Raw genomic sequence first — 22,523 nt, forward strand, 5'->3', positions numbered from 1 at the left:
CGAGGGGAGCATGATCCACCACCGTTAGGCTATCTTCACATGTTACCATACCTCCTTTGCTCCCCCCTTTTTTTTTTTTTCTTCTTTTTTTTCTTTTCCCTGCAGCCAAAAGACATACCGTATGTGAAACCATAAAACCAGCTAATTTTATCAAATTAGTGGAATAGGTTTCATAAAATAGTGACTATTCTGAAGAAAGCTCCTATGAGTTAATGAAAAAATACACAATTGTAAATGTAAAACGAGCAGGGGGAGTTGAATTGGACAGTCTTGGTTACCTAAGACATTGGCAGGTGATTGAGATGTTAAGGCATTATTTTACGTTCACACATCACTAATATATAATTAAACTGTACTAATACTAACAGCCCTCCTGTGAGGACACACAGACCTTTTGTTTTAAATTTTGGGAAAACCCAAAAATAAATGGTTTTCACGACTTGCTTTACCTATGTTGTTTCCTCACCCCACCCATTACAGTGGGGAGGGCGATGATATGCTATATGGGCATGGCCACAAGTGCTCTCAATTGAAAGACACGGTACAGAGCTCCTTTTTCATTATTCAGCTGAATCCATATTGTCATACATTCAAAAATCTTGTATATCAGTAAATAATTATAATGGTCACCACGTGTGAATAAAACCTCCAACCACAAATACAGGCTTAAATTGAGCTACCAAGCTTCAGTAGAGGTGTCTGTGTGGACGATCCAAGTGCAATACTTCATGCGACGTAAGGGTGAGGTCCCCGTCAGTATCAGAGCATCTCTGCCTGTTTCCGTTTCAAGCATTGCGCTCCTATATGCTTGGATCGTCCACACCAACACCTCTACTGCAGCCTGGAAGATAATGGTAAGCCTGTATTCCTGGTTGGAGGTCTTCACAAGCGGTAACTAATATACTTATGATAGACAATCTGTGCCGCGTCTTTTTCAGTTGAGTCTGTTGTTGAACTGTATGATGGCAGCTTGTGGCGTTGGACTATAGATTTCACTGAAGTCAGTTTATTGCTTGCATACACGATGTAAGTGCTGTTTTACAAAAAATAAATAGTAAAATTTCTGAAGGGAGGTTATACTTCAGTCCTGATTTCTGCTTCTAGGGGGATTGTGTCCATAGCTCAGATCACAGGTTTGTATTGGGGCTTGTGCCGTATTTTTTGTCCAAGTGCGATCCAACAAATCAGATTACGCTCAGACCGATGTGGGGCTGCGTGCAATATAGATTAACTTTGACAATGTCTGTCCGAAGAATACTCTATTTGCATTCAGCCATTCAAGTCGATGACTTCGTGGGGAAAAATCAGACTGCGCTTGGTCAACATCCCTGACTTTTCATGGACTGACAAAATGAAGAAGATTGGGAGAATAAGTAAAACAAACAAAAAAAACAACTCTCCATCTTCTCATTATCAAACACAATCTGATCAGTGTAATTGTCCCGATCCCTTTTTTTTTTTTTCCCCCTCCGTATCATAGAAAATAGTGGCGTGACCCTATCCTAGTGGTGTGAACAGATTATGTAGCTATATCCTTAGTCTTGGAATGTTCTTCTCACCCAAGAACTGGCAAAGATCTTGGTGCTTGTCTGCTTTTTGTTTGTGGTTTTTTTTTTTTGTTTTTTTTTTTTTTGTTATAGCTGTCATGTAAAACTATATGCAGCACAGGAAGATTGCAGGCTGCCATTTCCCTTAGGAGGCCGGATTCACTCATTAGTGTAAACTATTGTTGATTAGTTAAAACGGTCACCCATTGAATTGGCCTAATAGTATGCAATTTAGTAATTTGTGTTGACGTATTCAGTGTTTTTATTTGACAGTAAATGGAAGTTCACGAAACTAGAGGCTTCACAATATTGTGATGGTGATGAGCATTAACTCTAGGCACTCCATTAATGGAGTTTTTCTGGATTTTTCAAAAATAGGCTAATAGTAGGAAGCTGTATAAAATATAATATAATTGTTCAATTCTATTATCCCATTTATTGTAGAATACATAAATTCCCACTGACTGTGCGTTCACATGACCTCAGCAGTCTTGTTCCATACATGCCGGTGTGACCACTGAGGCCTGTGATTGGCTGCAGCTGTCATATAAATGATGGATATGATGTCTTCCCTGCAGGGCCATGATATGAGTAATGCCCATCATAGATAGGAAACCTCCCTTCAGGAATAGCTTGTTTATATAATCCGGGTTTATTATGCTTTAGAGTAGAACTGTAATCTGCACTGTGTGAATGTCTGAATTTTTTTTTATATTGTTTTCCTACCATGTTTTTCAATTTTATGTTTCCAGAGTTGAGTTTCAGTGATGAGCGATGGGGTATGATGTAACGCGCTTCCAGGGTGATGTGGATGAAGATCTTATCTGCCCCATTTGCAGTGGGGTTTTGGAGGAGCCAGTTCAAGTAAGTGTTATTTCACCAATCCTGTAAGAGAAATCCCTTCATCATTTCATATGGATGATGTGCAGTGGTCCTTCTATATGATCTGTCTTGACATTAATATATCTGTGCTCTTCAGCCTCATAATCATTCGTGCGGTGAAGATAAATGACAACCTGGGCCGGATTAATACTGAGGATTGCATAGAATTTCTCCTTGCTCATATCTGCATATGGCTCTGTGTTGGGTATTTGAGTGCAAATGTCTATGGAGGCTTATGTTACAAGCTAGGGTGAGAAGCACGGTCTACTTCTGATAAAGCTACAGGGCTCGATTTGCCTGGTATAGGCCAAAAGCATGTCCCTTTCACTCCCCGTCAAGGCATAGAATTTTTTTTATTTATTTTTTTTTTTTACGTTTGGCAACACATTGTATCAGAGTAACTAACCATGTGTTGTATTAGAAATGTCAATATTTGACCCATACAGTGCAATACGCTGCAACATTTGGAGGTCTCAATTTTGGGGTGTGTTCTCTGTGCAATATAAAAGCGGCTATGTATGTTTTGTGGTGTGTGTGTGTTTTTTTTTTTGTTTTTTGTTTTTTTTTAAGATTTGTCTATAAAGGTACATTTCCTAAGGTTTTGATTTTGTAGAAACACAATTATACTGTTACTTATACACTGCTCTTGGGTTCAATTAACCATCTGTGTCAACACTAAGGTGTTCTGCCAAACGGGCACTCTAATGCTCCTGTGGGACCTGGGAGTAGCGGTCACATGAAGGTGCCGGTATCTGGATGCTTCCACCGATCAGTATGGTGCCGGGCGATCCTCTAAGAATCTTTCCGTTTACAGGAATATAAAATGAGCCGTGCAGATCTTTGTGCTGATTTCGATGACCTGCTGTGTAGTAAAGATCTGCAGAATTGTAAGATGTTGGTGCTGTGACAACGCAAGGGACACGGAAAAATCGTTAGGGACAGAGTGAGATGCAAACGAGAGTGTGTGGCACCAACTAATAATTGGAGATGATGTGCCTGGTGGCTCTATTACAAGTGCCTTTTTTGCCCTCCCATTAGCCTAAAAGACTAGGGCTCATCTCTAGAGTTGTAAAATCCAGTTCCGATTCACTTATTTTCTGAGGGCATCCAACATATTGTTTGTACACTTAAATTATTTAGTAGTTTGCCTGTGGTGGTAGAAGGTGCTTCTGTAACATGTCAGTGACGGTGCTCTTCACATGCACAAGTACAGCGGAAGACTTGTTTGAGCAGTTTCTGAAGTAGTTGGTGTTAGACCCTCCATAACAAAACTCTCACCAGACTCATCCCAATGGGCTCAGGGTATGAAGAGCCGTGTGGATGTGAGTCGCACTTTCCAGAACTGCATAGGACATTCCGTAATCGGCTCTATAACTCCGTCTATTTTTAGGGAATCTAGAGTTATGTTTAGAAATATTTCACAAGGAAAATTGCGGCCGGCTCAAGTGTTTATTTTTCCATTCCTGTCTGGCAGGAAATGGCTTCCATTTCTCAAATGTTTCCTGCTCAAAGTACCAAATCATTCCTATACACTTGTATGTACGATGGACCTAAAAAGGCCATGTTTGTCATGTAAAAGAATCATTCCATAACTATTTCCACTGTAAGGTGAACCGGTCACCAGAAATCATGCTGTTAATCTGCAGATATGGGGTTAAATTGCATTCAGAACCTGGCACCCACACTAAACCAATGCTGTACCCTACAGTGGTACATGGTCCGACCACAGCTCCTAAGCAGGGAGAAAGCAAAACATTATACAGACATTACAGCCGGGAAACACAGCTGATTCTTTCTTTGAGGTAAAACATTGCTCCTGTGAGGTAAAACATTGCTCCTGTGAGGTAAAACATTTGCCTGCCTGTTTTTAAACAATCAGCTGTGATCCCCGGCTGTCCTGTCTATACTCTAGCTTCCTCCTCTGCCCAGGAGCTGTGGTATGATCAGACCATGTCCCTGTACAGTGTGATACAGCCATTACACAGCAGGGACACATTATAGCATTCTCAGCACAGTTTTTCAGCAACAATAAGACTGAGCAATTTACTCAAGGCTTTACTGACCAAAATTCAAATCAACCAATCCAGCATAGTCAACTTATTATTAAAACTTAGCTTTTACTTATTTACATCTAAAATGTCAATGGTATCAGACAACAAAAACAAAAAACCACATATATAAAGTGCTCAAAAACACCAGTGCTTATAAAAATTAGTTTGGTCTCACCCAGTTGTTTCCTGTTTCCTGGGATCAAGCTTGCGCCTTTGAGACCCACATGAGAGCATTTGGGGGGAGAATACTGGGGTCTGACTTCCCTGTCGTGCCCGCTGTGAGAGACTCCCGCCCTGACAAGGGCAGTACCCGAGTGTGGAACTACCTTCTGATACCCATGGTACATATGGCCTCCCTGGGTGTTATGTTTGTCGCTTCCCAACGCGTTTTCCCCCCCTGTTCAGGGGGTTCGTCAGGGGAAGTAATTCAGATTATTCTGAGTCTCCTGCAGTTGCAAGTGAGACCCTTCTCTGTGCTATGTGTCTCTGGTATGCAAACTCTCATTCTCAGCACAGGCACATTTTATTTAACCCCTTAATGACCACTAATGCATCTTTTTACTGACCAGAGATATAAGAGAATAACATCCCCATACAGGTGACAATCCAGTAGCTGTCAACTGTGCACTATAGATGACAACTTGCTGAATCGGCCACGATCAGTGTTGGCACGTCCATATCTGTTTAACCCCTTAGATGCTGCTGTCAATAGTGACTATATAATATAAATGCTTAACAGTGTGGGGGCGCCCTCTTTAACTCTTACCAGCACCCTGAGATCATGATTGTGGTCCTGATGTTTGCAATGGCAGTTCATGGCCAAATAGTGGCCTAGTCTGCCGGCTACAGGGGCCTGTTTAGAAGTTAGCGACATTTAGGGTATGTGCACACGTCAGGATTTCTTGCAGAAATTTCCTGAAGAAAACCGTAAATTTTCTGCAAGAAATCCGCATTTTTTTTTTTGCGTTTTTTTTTTCCCCCCGTTTTTTTTCGCAGGTTTTTTAGCATTTTGCAAGCGAAATTAGCTTGCAGAATGCTAAAGTTTTCCAAGCGATCTGTAGCATCGCTTGGAAAACTGACAGGTTGGTCACACTTGTCAAACATAGTGTTTGACAAGTGTGACCAACTTTTTACTATAGATGCAGCATCAATAGTAAAAGATAGAATGTTTAAAAATAATTTAAAAAATGGTTATACTCACCTGCAGACAGCCGATCTCCTCAGCGGCGTCCGTTCCTATAGATGGTGTGTGTGTGTGTGTGCGCGCGCGCAGGACCTTCGATGACGTCGCGGTCACATGAGCGGGCACGCGACCAATCACAAGACCGCGACGTCATCGCAGGTCCTTCACACACTCCAGCTATAGGAACGGAAGCGGCAGCGTGCACCTGAGAGGCGGGAAGACTCCGGGGCCATCGAAGGTGAGTATATGACTATTTTTTATTTTAATTCTTTTTTTTTTTTTTTTTTTTTTACCAATTATATGGTGCCCAGTCCGTGGAGGAGAGTCTCCTCTCCTCCACCCTGGGTACCAACCGCACATGATCTGCTTACTTCCCGCATGGTGGGCACAGCCACATGCGGAAAGTAAGCAAATCAATGCATTCCTAGTTGTGCGGAATCCCTGCAATTCTGCAAATTTAATGAACATGTTGCTTTTTTTTCCGCGATGCGATTTTTTTCGCGGGAAAAAAATGCAACATTTGCACAAGAAATGCGGTACACACTGTAAATAATAGGAGGCATATGTAAGCGTTTTTATAGCAAAAAAACGCGAAAAATACTGAACGTGTGCACATGGCCTTAGGCTATGTGCACACGTCAGGATTTCTGGCAGAAATTTTCCTGACAAAAACCGGACATTTCTGCCAGAAATCCGCATGCGTTTTTACTGCTTTTTTTTGTGCGTTTTTTTCAAAATGCATAGAATCGCGGGAAAAACGCAGAAAATCCGCAAAATTAATCAACATGCTGCTTTTTTTACCGCGATGTGTTTTTTTTCATGGAAAAAACGCACCATGTGCACAAAACATGCAGAATGCATTCTAAATGATAGGATGCATAATATATGCGTTTTTAATGAGTTTTTATAGCGAAAAAACACGAAAAAAAACCTGAACGTGTTCACACAGCCTTAGGTGGTAAAAATACACTTTTTCGTTCCTGTCATGTCACTTTGCATTAATTCCTGAAAATCACCTGAAGAGTAAATACATTTAATTAATAAATACATTTTTGTAAATTTCCTTGAAAAAAAAAAAAGTTCAAAATTACTGCTACCTTTTGTAAGCTCCTTTAAAAGGCTAGCAAAATAAAATTTATGTTTTACAAATAGTGCTGATGTAAAGCAGACGCGTGGGAAATGTTTGTTAATGTTGTTCTGTGGAATGACTATCTGGATTAAAGGAAACTGTCACCCCCCCCCCCAGGCGTTTGTAACTAAAGGAGCCATCTTGTGCGGCACTAATGCTGCATTCTGACAAGGTGGCCCTTTTAGTTATGCTTCCTGCACACGCTGAAATAAATGTTTATAAAATGTGCCCCCTCATAATGTGAAATCGTCCCAGAGGCGGGCCTTTCCCCCCCTAATCGGATGCCTCGCAGCCGTCACTCCGGGCCTGTGTCCGCCGCCTCCTCTTGCTTCATTAGCGTCCCTGGTGCCTGTGCTGTAAGTTCGAAGGGCAGCCCAACTGCGCATGCCTTGAAAAAAATACAGCGCAGGCGCCTGGAACGCTAAGAGGAGGTGGCGCGCACAGGCCCGGAGTGACAGCTGTGCTGCATCTGATTAGGGGGGGAAAGACCCACCCCCGGGACGATTTCACGGTATGAGGGGGCACATTTTATAAGCGTTTATTTCAGCGTGTGCAGGGAGCATAACTAAAAGCGCCACCTTGTCAGAATGCAGCATTAGTACTGCACAAGATGGCTTTTAGTTACAAACGCGAGGGGGGTGACAGGTTCCCTTTAAAGGGATGATCATTCAAAGTTTGAAAACTGCAAAAAATATATATATTTTTTTGTAAAATATCTATTTTTATATATAAACACACAACATATCAACCCGAATTTACCATTATCATAAATTACAATGTGCCATGAAAAAACAATCTCAAAATCACTGGGATTTGTTGAAGCATTCGAGTTACCACATAGCGAACGGGCCAAATTTTTTAAATCTGACCACTGTCACTATGGGGCTAAACACATCCATTAGTGGAAATTATTATAATTATTATTCCAAGATGTATTAATTAAAATGTACTTTTGTTCGTGGCAAAACCCCTTTTAAAGGGAACCTTTCACCCCCCTCAGGCGTTAGTAAGAGCCACCTTGTGCAGCACAAATGCTGCATTCTGACAAGGTGGCTCTTTTAGTTATGATGCCTGCACACGCTGAAATAAACGTTTATAAAATGTGCCCCCTCATACCCTGAAATCGCCAGGGAAGCGGATCTTTCCTTCCTAATCAGACGCAGCACAGCCGTCACTCCAGGCCTGTGTGCGCTGGGCGCCCGCCGCCTCTTGCAGTATTATCGTCCCCGGCGCCTGCGCATTAAGTTTTTTTTTCTTTTTTATTCTGGCGTGCGCAGTTGCGCTGCCCTTTGTACTTACAGTACAGGCATCGGGGACAATAATGCAGCAAGAGGAGGCGGCGCCCGGAGTGACTGTGCTGCGTCTGATTAAGAAGGAAAGTCCCGCCTCCCTGGCGATTTCAGGGTATGAGGGGGCACATTTTATAAACGTTTTTCAGCGTGTGCAGGCATCATAACTTAAAGAGCCACCTTGTCAGAATGCAGCATTTGTGCTGCACAAGGTGGCTCTTTTAGTTACAAACGCCTGAGGGGGGGGGGGGTGACAGGTTCCCTTTAAGGTAAAAAAAAAAAAAAAAAAAATCCAAACCTATAGGTCCTTGTGTGAAAGTCATTGCCCCTAAACCTAATTACTGGTTGGACCACCCTTAGCAGCAACAACTGCTATAAAGCATTTGCGATGGCTGGCAATGAGTCTTTCATAATGCTTTGGAGGGATTTTGGCCCACCCATCTTTGCAGAATTGTTGTAATTCGGCCACTTTAGAGGCTTTCCAAGCATGAACCGCCTTTTTGTGGTCATGCCACAGCATCTCAATCAGATTAAGGTAAAGACTTTGACTAGGCCACTCCAACGTCTTCATTTTGTTTTTCTTAAGCCATTCAGCGGTGGACTTGCTGGTGTGATTAGGATTATTTTCTTGCTGCATAAACCAAGTGTGCTTCAGCTTGAGGTCTCGAACAGATGGCCGGACATTCTCCTTCAGGATTTTTTGGTAGACAGCTTAATTCATGGTTCCATTTATCACAGCAAGTCTTCCATGTCCTGAAGCAGCACAACAGCCCAAGACCACCACCATATTTTACTGTTGGTATCCTGTTCGTTTTTCTAAAATGCTGTTACTTCTATGCCAGATGTAATGGGAGATACACCTGCCAAAAAGTTTGACTTTTGTCTCTTCAATCCACAGAATATTCTTCCAAAAGTTTTGGGGATCATCAAGATGTTTTATGGCAAAACTGGCTTTTGTTTATTGCTCAGCAGTGCTCTTCATCTTGGAACTCTGCCATGCAGGCCATTACCCAGTCTTTCTTGTGGTGAAGTCACGAACACTGACATTAACTGAGACAAGTGAGGCCTGCAGTTCTTTTGGATTTTGTTGTGGGGTCTTTTGGGACCTCTTGAATGAGTCGTAACTGCGCTCTTGGAGTAATTTTGGTCAGTCGGCCACTCCTGGGAAGGTTCACTACTGTTCCATGGCTTCAGCATTTGTGGATAATGGCTCACTGTGGTTCACTGGAGTCTCAAAGCTTTAGAAATGGCTGTATAACCTTTTCCAAACTGATGGATCTCAAATACTTTGTTTCTCATTCGTTACAGTTCTCCTTTGGATTTCAGCATGTCTAGCTTTTGAGGATCTTTTGGTCTATCAGGCATGTCCTATTTAAGTGACTTCTTGATTGAGAATAGATGTGGCAGTAATCCAGCCTGAGTGTGACTAGCGAATTTGAACTCTGCTTTCCAAAGATATGGTGATCCAGTTAATTTGTCTAAGGCCGGCATCACACTGGCATATTGCATCGGATGCGAGAGCATCGGATGCGATATGCTAATGACACTCGGCTCCTGCTTGCAGCAGAGCAGGAGCCGAGTGTCATGCGTCTGTGCTCCGATTCTCTCGCATAGGGAGGATCGGAGCACAGCTGCGGAGGAGGCGGAGAAATTAATTTCTCCCATCTCCTCCATTGCTGGGGTCCGCTTATAATGCACATCACTCGGATGATATCCAAGTGATGTGCCTTGTCTCACTCGCACCCATAGGCTTATATGGGTGTGTGAGCCGAGAGTTTTCCTCGGTCCGAGACAATCGCAGCATGCTGCGATTGTCTCGGACCAAGGAAAACGGCCAACAAAGTCGGCTGGTGAGAGCTGCCCCATAGCTGAACATTGGTCCAAGTGCAATGCGATTTTTTTTTTTTTTTTTTTTTTCTAATTTTATTTTTATCACATTGCACTCGGCTGTTTAAAACGCCAGTGTGATGCCGGCCTAAAAGATGGGGCGTCAATGACTTCTTCACACAGGGCCCTGTAGGTTTGGATTTCTTTTTCCTTTCATAATAAAGACCTTCATTTAAAAACTGTATTTTGTTATGTTTGTCTAATATTTAAATTTGTTTGTTGATCTGAAACATTCAAGTGTGACAAACAAACATGCAAAAGAATAGGAAATCAGGAAGGGGGCAAGCACTTTTTCACAGAACTGTATGTCTATGGAAGAAGTGGGGCGTGTAGCATGCTTACGCTGTATATCAGAGCCAGCATTCCTCACTTTTTTTGTGGATGTCTTTTTCTGTTTGTTTTTTTCTCCAAGGAGATCAATAAAATGAAGTATACATACTGTGCACTTGTGAGGTGTTTTTTTTTTTTTTTTTTTTTTTTTTGCTAGTCAAATTACTACTTAACACATTTTTCTATGGTTTGTGATAATGGCTTTCCATTCTTCTATATCTGTCATATGCTGTTGGGCTACACTTGGCTTGGGCATGTTGTCCCTGTCCCAACCTTCCATTAAAGTGAACCTGTCACCAGGTTTGGCCGATACGAGTTACAGCCACTCCCTTTCAGGGCTTATATACAGCATTCTATAATGTTGTATATAAGCCCCCAATCCAACCTGTAAGAGAAGAAAAATAGCTTTTATTATACTCACATGTGGGGGAGATCTGGTCCGATGGTTGTTGCTCTTCTTGGTCCGGCGCCTCCCATCTTCTTGCGATGCCGTCCTCCTGCTTGCTTCATGTGGATGACACGTCCCTGCATCATCCACACAGGCTCCCTGGCATCGCGCTCCTGCGCAGGCATACTTATCTACCTTGTTAATGGCAGAGTAAAGGAGTAAAGTACTACAGTGCCCAGGCGCCAGAAAGTCAGAGGCCCAGCGCCTGTGCACTACAGGACTTTGCTCTGCCCTCAGGTCAGAGAAGCACGCCTGCGCAGGAGCATGATTCCGGAGAGCCTGTGTGTATGATGCAGAGATGCGTCATCCACATGAAGCAAGCAGGAGGACGGCATCGCAAGAAGATGGGAAGCGCCGGACCAAGAAGAGCGACACCCCCTCGGACCGGACCACCCCGCAGGTGAGTGTAATAAGTGATTTTTATTCTCTTACAGGTCAGATTGGGGGCTTATATACAGCATTATAGAATGCTGTATAGCAGCCCTGAACGGTGATGGCCATAACACGTATCGGCCAAACCTGGTGATGGGTTCCCTTAAGTCTCGAAACTAAACCAGACCTTTTTATAGTTGCAGGAGGATGTGCAGGGGGAGCTCACCACAGGCCCCACGCTTCCTAGAAATGTTCTATATACAATTTGTTGCACTAAGTTTATCCTTTGTGTAAGTGATTTGTGACTCTCACATCCACATAAGAGCTTTCGCTTTGCTTTCAAGAAATAGGATATTTGTAAAGAGTTGCGCATATGGTGTAGCCATATGTTCTCTTCAGGCAGACCCAACAAACAGCCCTCTGGTGTGTGCGGATGGAGCCATAGAGACAGTTAGCATGACTGCCGCCTCCTCCCTGGAATGACTGAGTGTAAGAGCATCGTCTCCGAGGTGCCATAAAGCCATGACCTTTTATTGGAAGTCATTCTTCTTGTTTTCTATATCCATTATTGAGAGATGATGTTAATGCAAAGTTGTACGTGTGGTTGTGTTTCTTTTTTCTTTTTGTCTAATCTTCTCTACAGCATGGAAGCCATGTAATGGGGAAGGGGGATCATAACACTGCCTCCCATGAATCTGTCACCAGGTATTTGACAGCTTTCTGCCTGTGCACAGTGTACACAGAAAGCTGCTAATCGGAGACCTGAAACATCTGCAGCAGAGAAAAGTGATTGTATCAAAATTGCAACAAGCAGCCCAGTAAGTGAGACATTGCTGGAATCTGGGTCTCTGTTCCTACATCACGCTGCTCAGATTGCATGGCAAAAACTTATTGATAAATTCCCTTTCAAGTATACTGAGGAAAACCACAGAGACCAGACAGTGGCAGAGAGCTGGCTCTGTTCCTGGGAGCGCTATATTTTGGTTTATTTAGAACTACTGCTGCCCATAATAGAAGGCTTTCAGAAGAGGGAAAAATAATTAAAAATAAATAAATAAATGCATTTCGTTTTGGGATGCTTGTAGCATCTAGTCACTGCCTTTTTAGATTTGTTGGCAAAATGGACAAATTTAAAAAAGTGTCTGTAGTTGGCTGCATTATTTTGTGTTGTAAATTACCATTACCACCAAAAGCAAACCTGTACAATAAGGTTGTCACCCAGTCTTGCCTACCTGGCAGTGTAGTATGTGTGAGCAATAAAGTATGTGCATGGCAATAAAAATGCAGGGGGGTGGGGGGATTTGTGGCGCCCTTCCTGTAAAGTTCGGCTATATTTACTGCGTAGTCTAGGGCATGAAAGGGAACCTGTCGCCCCACAAACCCCCCCCCCCCCTCCCAGGCGTTTTTAACTAAAAGAGCCACCTTGTGCAGCAGTGATGCTGCACTCTGACGAGGTGTCTCTTTTTTAGTTATCGGTGCTGCAACTGCAGAAATAATCCGTTTTGTAATTTGTCCCAAATACCTTTCTTCAGTCCTGGAGGCAGGCCTTTCCCCCTGCAGCAGACGCCACACAGCCGTCACTCACATCCTCTTGGCGCCGCCTCCTCACCGCTGTTTTGAAAATAGCCGGCGCCTGCTCTCTTTTCTCCTGCCTTGGGCAGGCGCAGTGAGCGCTGCCCGTCTGTCCTCATATGCAGTCTAGCTGACTGCGCCTGTGCGGCCGCCCTGCCTGTGATTCCCAGCCCCGCAGTGTCTTCTGATTTATTCTCACTGCAGGGCTGGGATTCACAGGCAGGGTGGCCGTGCAGGCGCAGTCAGCTGGGCCGCATATGAGCACAGAGGACGGGCAGCGCTCACTGCGCCTGCCCAAGGCAGGAGAAAAGAGCGCAGGCGCCGGCTCATTTCAAAACAGCGCTGAGGAGGCGGCGCCCGGCGCCAAGAGGATGTGAGTGACGGCTGTGTGGCATCTGCAGCAGGGGGGGAAATGCCTGCCTCCTTGACTGAAGAAAGGAATTTGGGACAAATTACAAAACGGATTATTTCTGCAGTTACAGCACCAATAACTAAAAAAGCCACCTTGTCAAGGTGGCTTTTAGTTAAAAACGCCTGGGGGGGGGGGTGACTGGTTCCCTTTAATAGCCAATGCATTAGTATTCATCCTGATTTCTTGTTCTCCCAGGCTCCTCATTGTGAACATGCCTTTTGCAATGCCTGCATCACCCAGTGGTTCTCCCAGCAGCAGACCTGTCCCGTGGACCGCAGTGTGGTTACAGTAGCACATCTCCGGCCGGTCCCTCGCATCATGCGGAATATGCTCTCAAAGCTCCAAATCACATGTGACAACGCTGTTTTTGGCTGTACCACCATTGTGCGACTGGACAACCTCATGTCTCACCTTAACGACTGTGAACATAATCCAAAGCGACCAGTGACATGTGAGCAGGGATGCGGGTGAGTCCATGTTTGTTACAAATTGATGAACCTATTAATGTGGCTGTATTGCTCCCATATTGACATGCACATTCCGCTGCGAAACCATTTTCATCCTTATAACCAACTAGCTGTACTACCCGGCTTCGCCCGGGTTAATGACTGCTGTTAGCAAAATAGAATGTGTTAACAAAAATTTATTCTGCACACAAAAACCACAAAACAAATAGATAGAAATGTAATTATTAAAAGGCAAAAACTAAGCAAATAGAAGCATTTCACAACATATATTAGCTTTGTTATACTGAGAATGTCTTTGTTGCCTATATTAACCAATCAGAGCTCAGGTTAATTAACTGTAGCAAAATAGAAGCTGAGCTGTGATTGGTTGCTATTGGCAGCCTGATAAATCCCCAGCCAACAGGAAGCCCTCCCCCCTGGCAGTATATATTAGCTCACACATACACATAATAGACAGGTCATGTGACTGACAGCTGCCGTATTTCCTATATGGTACATTTGTTGCTCTTGTAGTTTGCTTATTAATCAGATTTTTATTTTTGAAGGACAATACCAGACTTGTGTGTGTTTTAGGGCGAGTTTTATGTGTCAAGTTGTGTGTGTTGAGTTGCGTGTGGCGACATGCATGTAGCGACTTTTGTGAGATGAGTTTTGTGTGGCGACATGCGTGTAGCAACATTTTGTGTGTTGAGTTGCATGTGACAGGTTAGTGTAGCAAGTTGTGTGCAGCAAGATTTGTGCATGGCGAGTTTTGCGCGTGGCGAGTTTTATGTGTGGTGCATTTTGAGTATGTGCAAGTTTTGTGTGAGGCAACTTTTGCATGTGGTGCAACTTTTGTACATGTGGCAATTTTTCTGTGTGTGCAAGTTTTGCATGAGGTGAGTTTTCCATGAGGTGAGTTTTGCACGTGTGGCGAGTTTTGCGTGAGCCTAGTTTTGCATATGGCGAGTTTTGCATGTAGCGAGTTTTGAGTGGTGACTTTTGTGTTTCGACTTTTATGTGGCGAGGTTGGTGTGTGTGTGTGGTGAAATGTGTGCTGAGGGTGGTATATGTGTTCAAGCACGTGGTAGTGTGTGGCGCATTTTGTGTTTGTGTTCATATCCCCGTGTGTGGTGAGTATCCCATGTCGGGGCCCCACCTTAGCAACTGTACGGTATATACTCTTTGTCGCCATCGCTCTCATTCTTTAAGTCCTCATTGTTCACATCTGGCAGCTGTCAATTTTCCTCCAACACTTTTCCCTTCACTTTTTCCCCATTATGTAGATAGGAGCAAAATTGTTTGGTGAATTGGAACGCGCGGGGTTAAAATTTCACCTCACAACATAGCCTATGACGCTCTCGGGGTCCAGACGTGTGACTGTGCAAAATTTTGTGGCTGTAGCTGCGACGGTACAGATGCCAATCCCGGACATACACACATACATACATACACACATTCAGCTTTATATATTAGATATACCTGTATGTAATCTCCTGTATATAGTATATACCTGTGTGTCATCTCACCTATATATAGTATATATCTGTGTGTCATCTCCTGTATATAGTATATACCTGTATGTCATCTCCTCCTATACATAGCATATACCTGTGTCATCTCCTCCTGTATATACTATATACCTGTAGGTAATCTGCTCCTGTATATAGTATATACCTGTGTGTCATCTCCTCCTGTATATAGTATATACCTGTATGTCATCTCCTCCTGTATGTAGTATGTACCTGTATGTCATCTCCTCCTCTATATAGTATATACCTGTGTGTCATCTCTCCTGTATATAGTATATATCTGTGTGTCATCTCCTCCTGTATATAGTATATACCTGTGTGTCATCTCCCCTGTAAATAGTATATACCTGTGTGTCATCTCCTGTATATAGTATATAGCTGTATGCCATCTCCTCCTGTATTAGCCCTCGTTCACACGTTATTTGGTCAGTATTTTTACCTCAGTATTTGTAAGCTAAAATGGCAGCCTGATAAATCCCCAGCCAACAGTAAGCCCACCCCCTGGCAGTATATATTAGCTCACACATACACATAATAGACTGGTCATGTGACTGACAGCTGCCGGATTCCTATATGGTACATTTGTTGCTCTTGTAGTTTGTCTGCTTATTAATCAGATTTTTATTTTTGAAGGATACCAGACTTGTGTGTGTTTTAGGGCGAGTTTCGTGTGTCAAGTTGTGTGTGTTGAGTTGCGTGTGGCGACATGCATGTAGGGACTTTTGTGAGATGAGTTTTGTGTGGCGACATGCGTGTAGCAACTTTTTGTGTGTCGAGTTGCATGTGACAGGTTAGTGTAGCAAGTTGTGTGCAGCAAGTTTTGCGCATGGCGAGTTTTGCGCGTGGCGAGTTTTATGTGTGGTGCCTTTTGAGTATGTGCAAGTTTTGTGTGAGGCAACTTTTGCATGTGTTGCAACTTTTGTGCGTGTGGCAATTTTTCTGCGTGTGGCAATTTTTCTGCGTGTGCAAGTTTTGCGTGTGGCGAGTTTTGCACGTGTGGCGAGTTTTGCATGTGGAGAGTTTTGCGCGTGGCGAGTTTTGAGCGGCGACTTTTGTGTTTCTACTTTTATGTGGCGAGGTTGGTGTATGTGTGGTGAAATGTGCACTGAGGGTGGTATATGTGTTCGAGCACGTGGTAGTGTGTGGCGCATTTTGTGTGTGTGTTCATATCCCCGTGGTGGTGTGATTATCCCATGTTGGGGCCCCACCTTAGCAACTGTACAGTATATACTCTTTGGTGCCATCGCTGTCATTCTTTAAGTCCCCCTTGTTCACATCTGGCAGCTGTTAATTTGCCTCCAACACTTTTCCTTTCATTTTTTCCCCATTATGTAGATAGGGGCAAAATTGTTTGGTGACTTGGAAAGCGCGGGGTTAAAATTTCACCTCACAATATAGCTTTGACGCTCTCAGGGTCCAGACGTGTGACTGTGCAAAATTTTGTGCCTGTAGCTGCGACGCCTCCAACACTTTTCCTTTCACTTTTTCCCCATTATGTAGATAGGGGCAAAATTGTTTGGTGAATTGGAAAGCGCGGGGTTAAAATTTCACCTCACAACATAGCCTATGACGCTCTCGGGGTCCAGACGTGTGACTGTGCAAAATTTTGTGGCTGTAGCTGCTACGGTTCAGATGCCAATCCCGGACATACATACATACATACATACATACATACATACATACATACATACATACATACATACATACATACATACATACATACATACACACACACACACACACACACACACACACACACACACACACACACACACACACACACACACACACACACACACACACATTCAGCTTTATATATTAGATGGCAAACGTGCTCCTAGAGAAATGCGTCCATGAAGCTTTTCTCCGCATAATCTCACAAATGAATCTGAGGTTTTCCTGTAGAACATGGATTGTTCACATGGTGTGCAATTATTAGTACTGTATATGCATCCAGCATATGCGGCTTCCCTCAGCTGAACACTCATACTAGCCTCCATGTCCTGGCTTAATTAATTGTACACTGGCCAGGATATGTCCTCACCAGCTACCCCCTGGCCAGATGCTACAGGGTTTTGGTGCCTCCTTTGCTCTAGTTGTACAGACGAGGGCCTCAGCATAGGCCTGCACTGTTTCAGAAAAGCAATAATTGTGACAAATACCCAAGAATCGAAATGTCAAGTCTGTTGCTTAACCTCCCATCACCATTGCTTTTTTTTTTTTTAATTTACATGTGTATACTTGAAATGAAACCCTGCATATCTGGATGAAGTGTGCGGTGAATTTCGTACTCCTGTTACCTTAGGGGTCCACACCTTGTTCCACCTGCACCTCTTGGACCAAGTGCACGCCAGTCTTCCCTTCTCAAACACTTTTGGAAAGTCACGAAATTATTGTGCAGCGTGATGGCGCCCTCAAATTTTAACAACTCTTAATGGTTTCATGCCAGATTCAAAAGCTCTGCAAAAATGTGAGGAGCTGGTGTGAGGCAGCCTGCCCATCAAAGTTCTCAAATCTTGCCAGCGTTTCTTGCCTCAAATGTTGCTCTAGTCCCTGACTTGAGTAACTATTCTGGTGAAAAGTTTCTGCGCCAAATTCATTAAAGGGGTTGTTTCACAAACAAAGTATGTTTTAGATCAATAGATTTTGGAATAAAACTAGTTCCACAATTGGATGTGTTTTAAAAATAAAATTAGCTGTGATCCCTTGCGGTCTGTCGGTATACTTTTGTTTCCATCCCCTGGCTAGAAACTGGAGTATGGTAAGACACAGCCATTACAGTACATATCGGGGCAAATTGATACGATAATCTCAATACAGGAACATAATAACTTATATTTGTATGTCATTTAACACATCCAGTTGTGGAACTTATTATAACTCTAAGATCTTGCCACCACGACTGCGCCATCTTATTCCTGCACAGCCCCCATTATGTCTGGCGTACAAAACACCAGGCTTAATAAATCTAGAGCTTAGTCGTCAATAAAAAAAGAACAGATTTGGTTATTAATTGCTCAGTCATGGATGGATATCTCTATCATGTATGTATTAATGAGACAATAAGATCTATTTTACTTTTTCTATGCTCTTGTGGTTTGCCCACTCCCAGTTACAGCTCCGCTGTATTCCCAGTTCTCCTGGTTGCTCACAAACGTCGCTGCTTAGTGCTTCGCTCAACTCCTTGTATTTGGACAGTTTTTTTTTTTTTTCTATAACTGATTAAAGTACAATGCCTGTTGCAAAAAGGACACTTTGCTATTTGCAAATCACCTGAACAAGCCCATACAGATATTAAGCCAGCAAGGAATGCAAAATAAATGCCGTGTACTTATAAATGTAACTGTTTTGGTAGATTCATTCTTCATGCGCACTCCTGTTTAACCTGCCTAATCTTACAAGGAATTCGTATTAAAGGGAAATGCCATTTTAATTGACACAATATAGCACACTTGTCTGCATATCCTCAAATCATTGAGCCACAATCGGGAGTAGATAAAAAGAAAAAAATGCACAGGTGTTAGTATGTCCATTGCATTAGTTCTCACTCCAGATTTGGCTCAGAAATACTAATGGTAGGTACGGACATCGGACTCGGGCTAGCCACTTGAATTTAGAGAAACCTTGGATTCTAACAGCACAGACTCCTTTTATTATTGCAGAGGACTCCTTTTTGTGTCACTAGAAGTCCCTGGCACCCATTGTTCTTTGTCACTCGCCTTTTTATGAAGGGCTGTACGTTGTACAAGCTTGCATTGTCTAAGGCTACTTTCACACTGGCGTTAACTGCATTACGTCGCAATGCATCGTTTTGCCAAAAAAACGCATCCTGCAAAAGTGCTTGCAGGATGCGTTTTTTCTGCATTGACTAACATTAGCGACGCATTTGTGACGGATTGCCACACGTCGCACCCGTCATGCGACTGTTGCGCCGTGCTGTGGCGGACCGTCGGGAGCAAAAAAACGTTACATGTAACGTTTTTTGCTCCCGACAGTCCGCTTTTTCCGACCGTGCATGCGCGGCCGGAACTCCGCCCCCACCTCCCCGCACTTCCCCGCACCTCACAATGGGGCAGCGGATGCGCTGGAAAAATGTATCCGCTGCCCCCGTTGTGCGGCGGAGACAACGCTAGCATCGGGAACCTCGGGCCGACGCTAGTGTGAAAGTAGCCTAAGTTCTCTTTAGGTGCATTCTTACAGTAGAAAACTTTACACTTACTAATATGTTTAAACCGCCAAAGTGCCCCAGATTCCCGATATTGGTGCTGGTCCCAGCAGCGTGACCAGTGCTCTTTGTGAAGCGGCTGGCTGCATGATCTGTCATGGCCGATGCCGGAAAGGAACTGGCTGAGGAATTGAAATGAGTAAAGTCCCTTTTGAATAGTAGATGTGTAGATAGTAGTATTTCCATTAAAGGCAATGGCATATTTTGTTTTCCATAAAGCTTTGTCTGTCGGAATATTCCCAGAATGCAGGAATCTAAAATGTTGTCTTTCTGAAAGTAATGATATCAAAATATTTATAATGTTCCTCCTTGAACCTCCCATTGACATCTGTATGTGCTGCCGCACAGGTAATTACATGGCTGTAGTGATTGTGCACTGATTACAGCCACACTAGAGCTGGGATAACCTGGATGCAATGTGGTCGCTGGGTTTCTTCCAGATACTCATTGTGAACAGCAGCCATTCCGAATGTGCAGGTGAAGCCTGTATGTAATCTCAGAGGTCAGGGTTTTCCAGCAGTGATGCAGACCATCTGCATAATGCCAGATTTGTATGGGACTGTTTATTAAGGTCAAGTATACAAGTGCTTTTTTCATAACTGTGGATAGTGATGTGAGACAAATGTAGGGACATCAAGTAACTGGTGTCCACTCCGCCACATATTACTGAGGATGTCTGCTTTCCCTGCATGGAGAGCGCAGTCTCCTTTATTCTCCTCTCCATGATCCCTTCTGGAATGCTTGTTATGGCTTCCTGAGCTTACGGGTACTTGGATTCCCCACCTATCAGTGAGTGAATTCTCTGAATCTGGAGGACACGTTCACTGCATGACTGGCCCTACATGAGCCATACACCGCAGTGTTGGTGCATGAGATTTGGGCCCATTGCAGTTGATTGGCATGAGGGCAGGACTTCTTCCAGAATTGGCTGTATCCATTATGGAAGCTGCTCTTGTGGTGGATTGGGTCACTGATACCAAGTGGCATTAATAAGCCCTGGGCCTCCATCCAGGAAATTCTGTGTGATTGGGGCCTTTAGTTCTTTTTGATGGGCACGACATCCTCTATTTCTCTATACAGGGTATACCACAGTCTCCTGGGGAAATGTGTGTTGTTGTTTTTTTTTTTACCTCCTTTATACAAACTAAATAAGCTTCCTGTAAAAGCTAAATTGCATCTTGGGTGATAACTGAAATATTAGCCACTTACACGACACCTATGGACACTAAAGGTACCTTCACACGAAGCGACGCTGCAGCGATAGCGACAACGATGCCGATCGCTGCAGCGTCGCTGTTTGATCGCTGGAGAGCTGTCACACAGACCGCTCTCCAGCGACCAACGATGCCAAGGTCCCCGGGTAACCAGGGTAAACATCGGGTTACTAAGCGCAGGGCCGCGCTTAGTAACCCGATGTTTACCCTGGTTACCAGCGTAAAAGTAAAAAAACAAACAGTACATACTCACCTGCGCGTCCCCCAGCGTCTGCTTCCTGACACTGACTGAGCTCCGGCCCTAACAGCACAGCGGTGACGTCACCGCTGTGCTTTCACTTTCACTTTAGGGCCGGCGCTCAGTAAGTGTCAGGAAGCAGACGCTGGGGGACGCGCAGGTGAGCATGTACTGTTTGGTTTTTTTACTTTTACGCTGGTAACCAGGGTAAACATCGGGTTACTAAGCGCGGCCCTGCGCTTGGTAACCCGATGTTTACCCTGGTTACCAGTGTAAAACATCGCTGGTATCGTTGCTTTTGCTGTCAAACACAACGATACACGGCGATCGGACGACCAAATAAAGTTCTGGACTTTATTCAGCGACATCACAGCAGGATCCTGATCGCTGCTGCGTGTCAAACTAAACGATATCGCTAGCGAGGACGCTGCAACGTCACGGATCGCTAGCGATATCGTTACAAACTCGTTTCGTGTGAAGGTACCTTAACATCAAAGTGTACGCTTCACCGGAGTGGGCGCAGCCTCCATATTGCAGAGTTTGGATCATTTGTCATCCATGTCTTCTGCCTCAGGAATTGCTTTGTGTGTGAAATACAATTATTGAACCTTTTTCTTTCTTGACAACTTAGTAGTAACAGATGTGTGTGTGTGTGTGTGTGTGTGTGTGTGTGTATATAACGTTTTGTTTTGGTTTTTTTTAGTCTGGAAATGCCCAAAGATGAATTACCAAATCATAACTGCATAAAACACCTCCGCTCTGTAGTACAGCAGCAGCAAACTCGTATAGGGGAGCTAGAAAAATCTGCAGCGGAGAATAAGCACCAACTATCTGAACAGGTACAGTATAAAGACTAAATCCCCACCCCCACCAACCCTGATAATATTCAGGGTCCAGGAATCCAGTGCTTTACCCAGTAGAGAGCTGCCTGCCATGTGCATGATGCGTCTGCTGCTCTCGGTGTCTGGCTACTGCATTGCCATGGTAAGTCAACCCTGCAGCCAGTGCCGATCGGTGAGCGAAGTGGCTCTGACGGGGATGTTATGGCTACAGGGGCAGAGCCACTAAACTTGCCGAATGGCTGTCAACATGATGTCTGCACTACAGCCAATGGCAGACATCGGGAGCAGCAGCACAGGCTCGCAGGTGGACCCAGGTAAGGGGAGTACAGAGCAGGTGTATATACGATGCGTAATGTATATATATTTTTTAACAAACTGCAGCCTGGAAGAACCCTCAGACAAGGGGTAATCCCTTTAACTGGCGTGTGCCTCATAATGAATTTGGTGCATCTAGCGCAATCACTCTTGGTGAATTCACCCCTTGGTTATCTGCAGTAACTTCTTTGACGTGTAGTAGCAGTCGGACCCCCGCTCTATTGAAATGCCACTTATTGCAGATGTACAGTGAGAGGATTTGTGGGACTCGGGACACTCATTTTAGAGGCTGGACACTTATTGCCCAACTTGTGGGTAGGTTATCCCACCGCATACATTAATCGCCTATTTGAACATAATACACGTCAAAGCACCACTCAAGCATTATTTTATTATTTTTTTTTTTTCAGCGCTGAATTGGTGCTTCTAACCTAAGGTCCCTGCCCTTACTTAACTCGCCCACCGCCATTTTCACTTTTTTTCAGCGCTGCTTTAGTCCCACCTCGCCATCTTGTGACCACAACTTCTGACTGACTGGAAGTCAGAAGTTGTGCAACAAGCTCTGAATGTAAGTCTGAGGGCCAGAACGAAGCTCTCATAGACTTACAT

At 43.9% G+C, this 22,523-nt stretch overlaps 1 protein-coding gene across 1 annotated transcript in view; it reads left to right on the forward strand.

The window, feature by feature from the left end:
* The window catches only part of RNF41 (ring finger protein 41), a 105,651-nt gene that overhangs the window by 72,846 nt on the left and 10,282 nt on the right, over nucleotides 1-22,523 (forward strand). The window contains exons 2-4 of the mRNA XM_077297550.1: nucleotides 2,300-2,411; nucleotides 13,298-13,569; nucleotides 21,461-21,596. Coding sequence (XP_077153665.1) covers nucleotides 2,322-2,411; nucleotides 13,298-13,569; nucleotides 21,461-21,596 — 498 coding nt within the window. The 5' untranslated portion in view covers nucleotides 2,300-2,321. The remainder of the gene's footprint in view (nucleotides 1-2,299; nucleotides 2,412-13,297; nucleotides 13,570-21,460; nucleotides 21,597-22,523) is intronic.

Source organism: Ranitomeya variabilis, chromosome 3 (assembly GCF_051348905.1).
Source record: "Ranitomeya variabilis isolate aRanVar5 chromosome 3, aRanVar5.hap1, whole genome shotgun sequence".
In the NCBI taxonomy this organism is placed as follows: Eukaryota; Metazoa; Chordata; class Amphibia; order Anura; family Dendrobatidae; genus Ranitomeya; species Ranitomeya variabilis.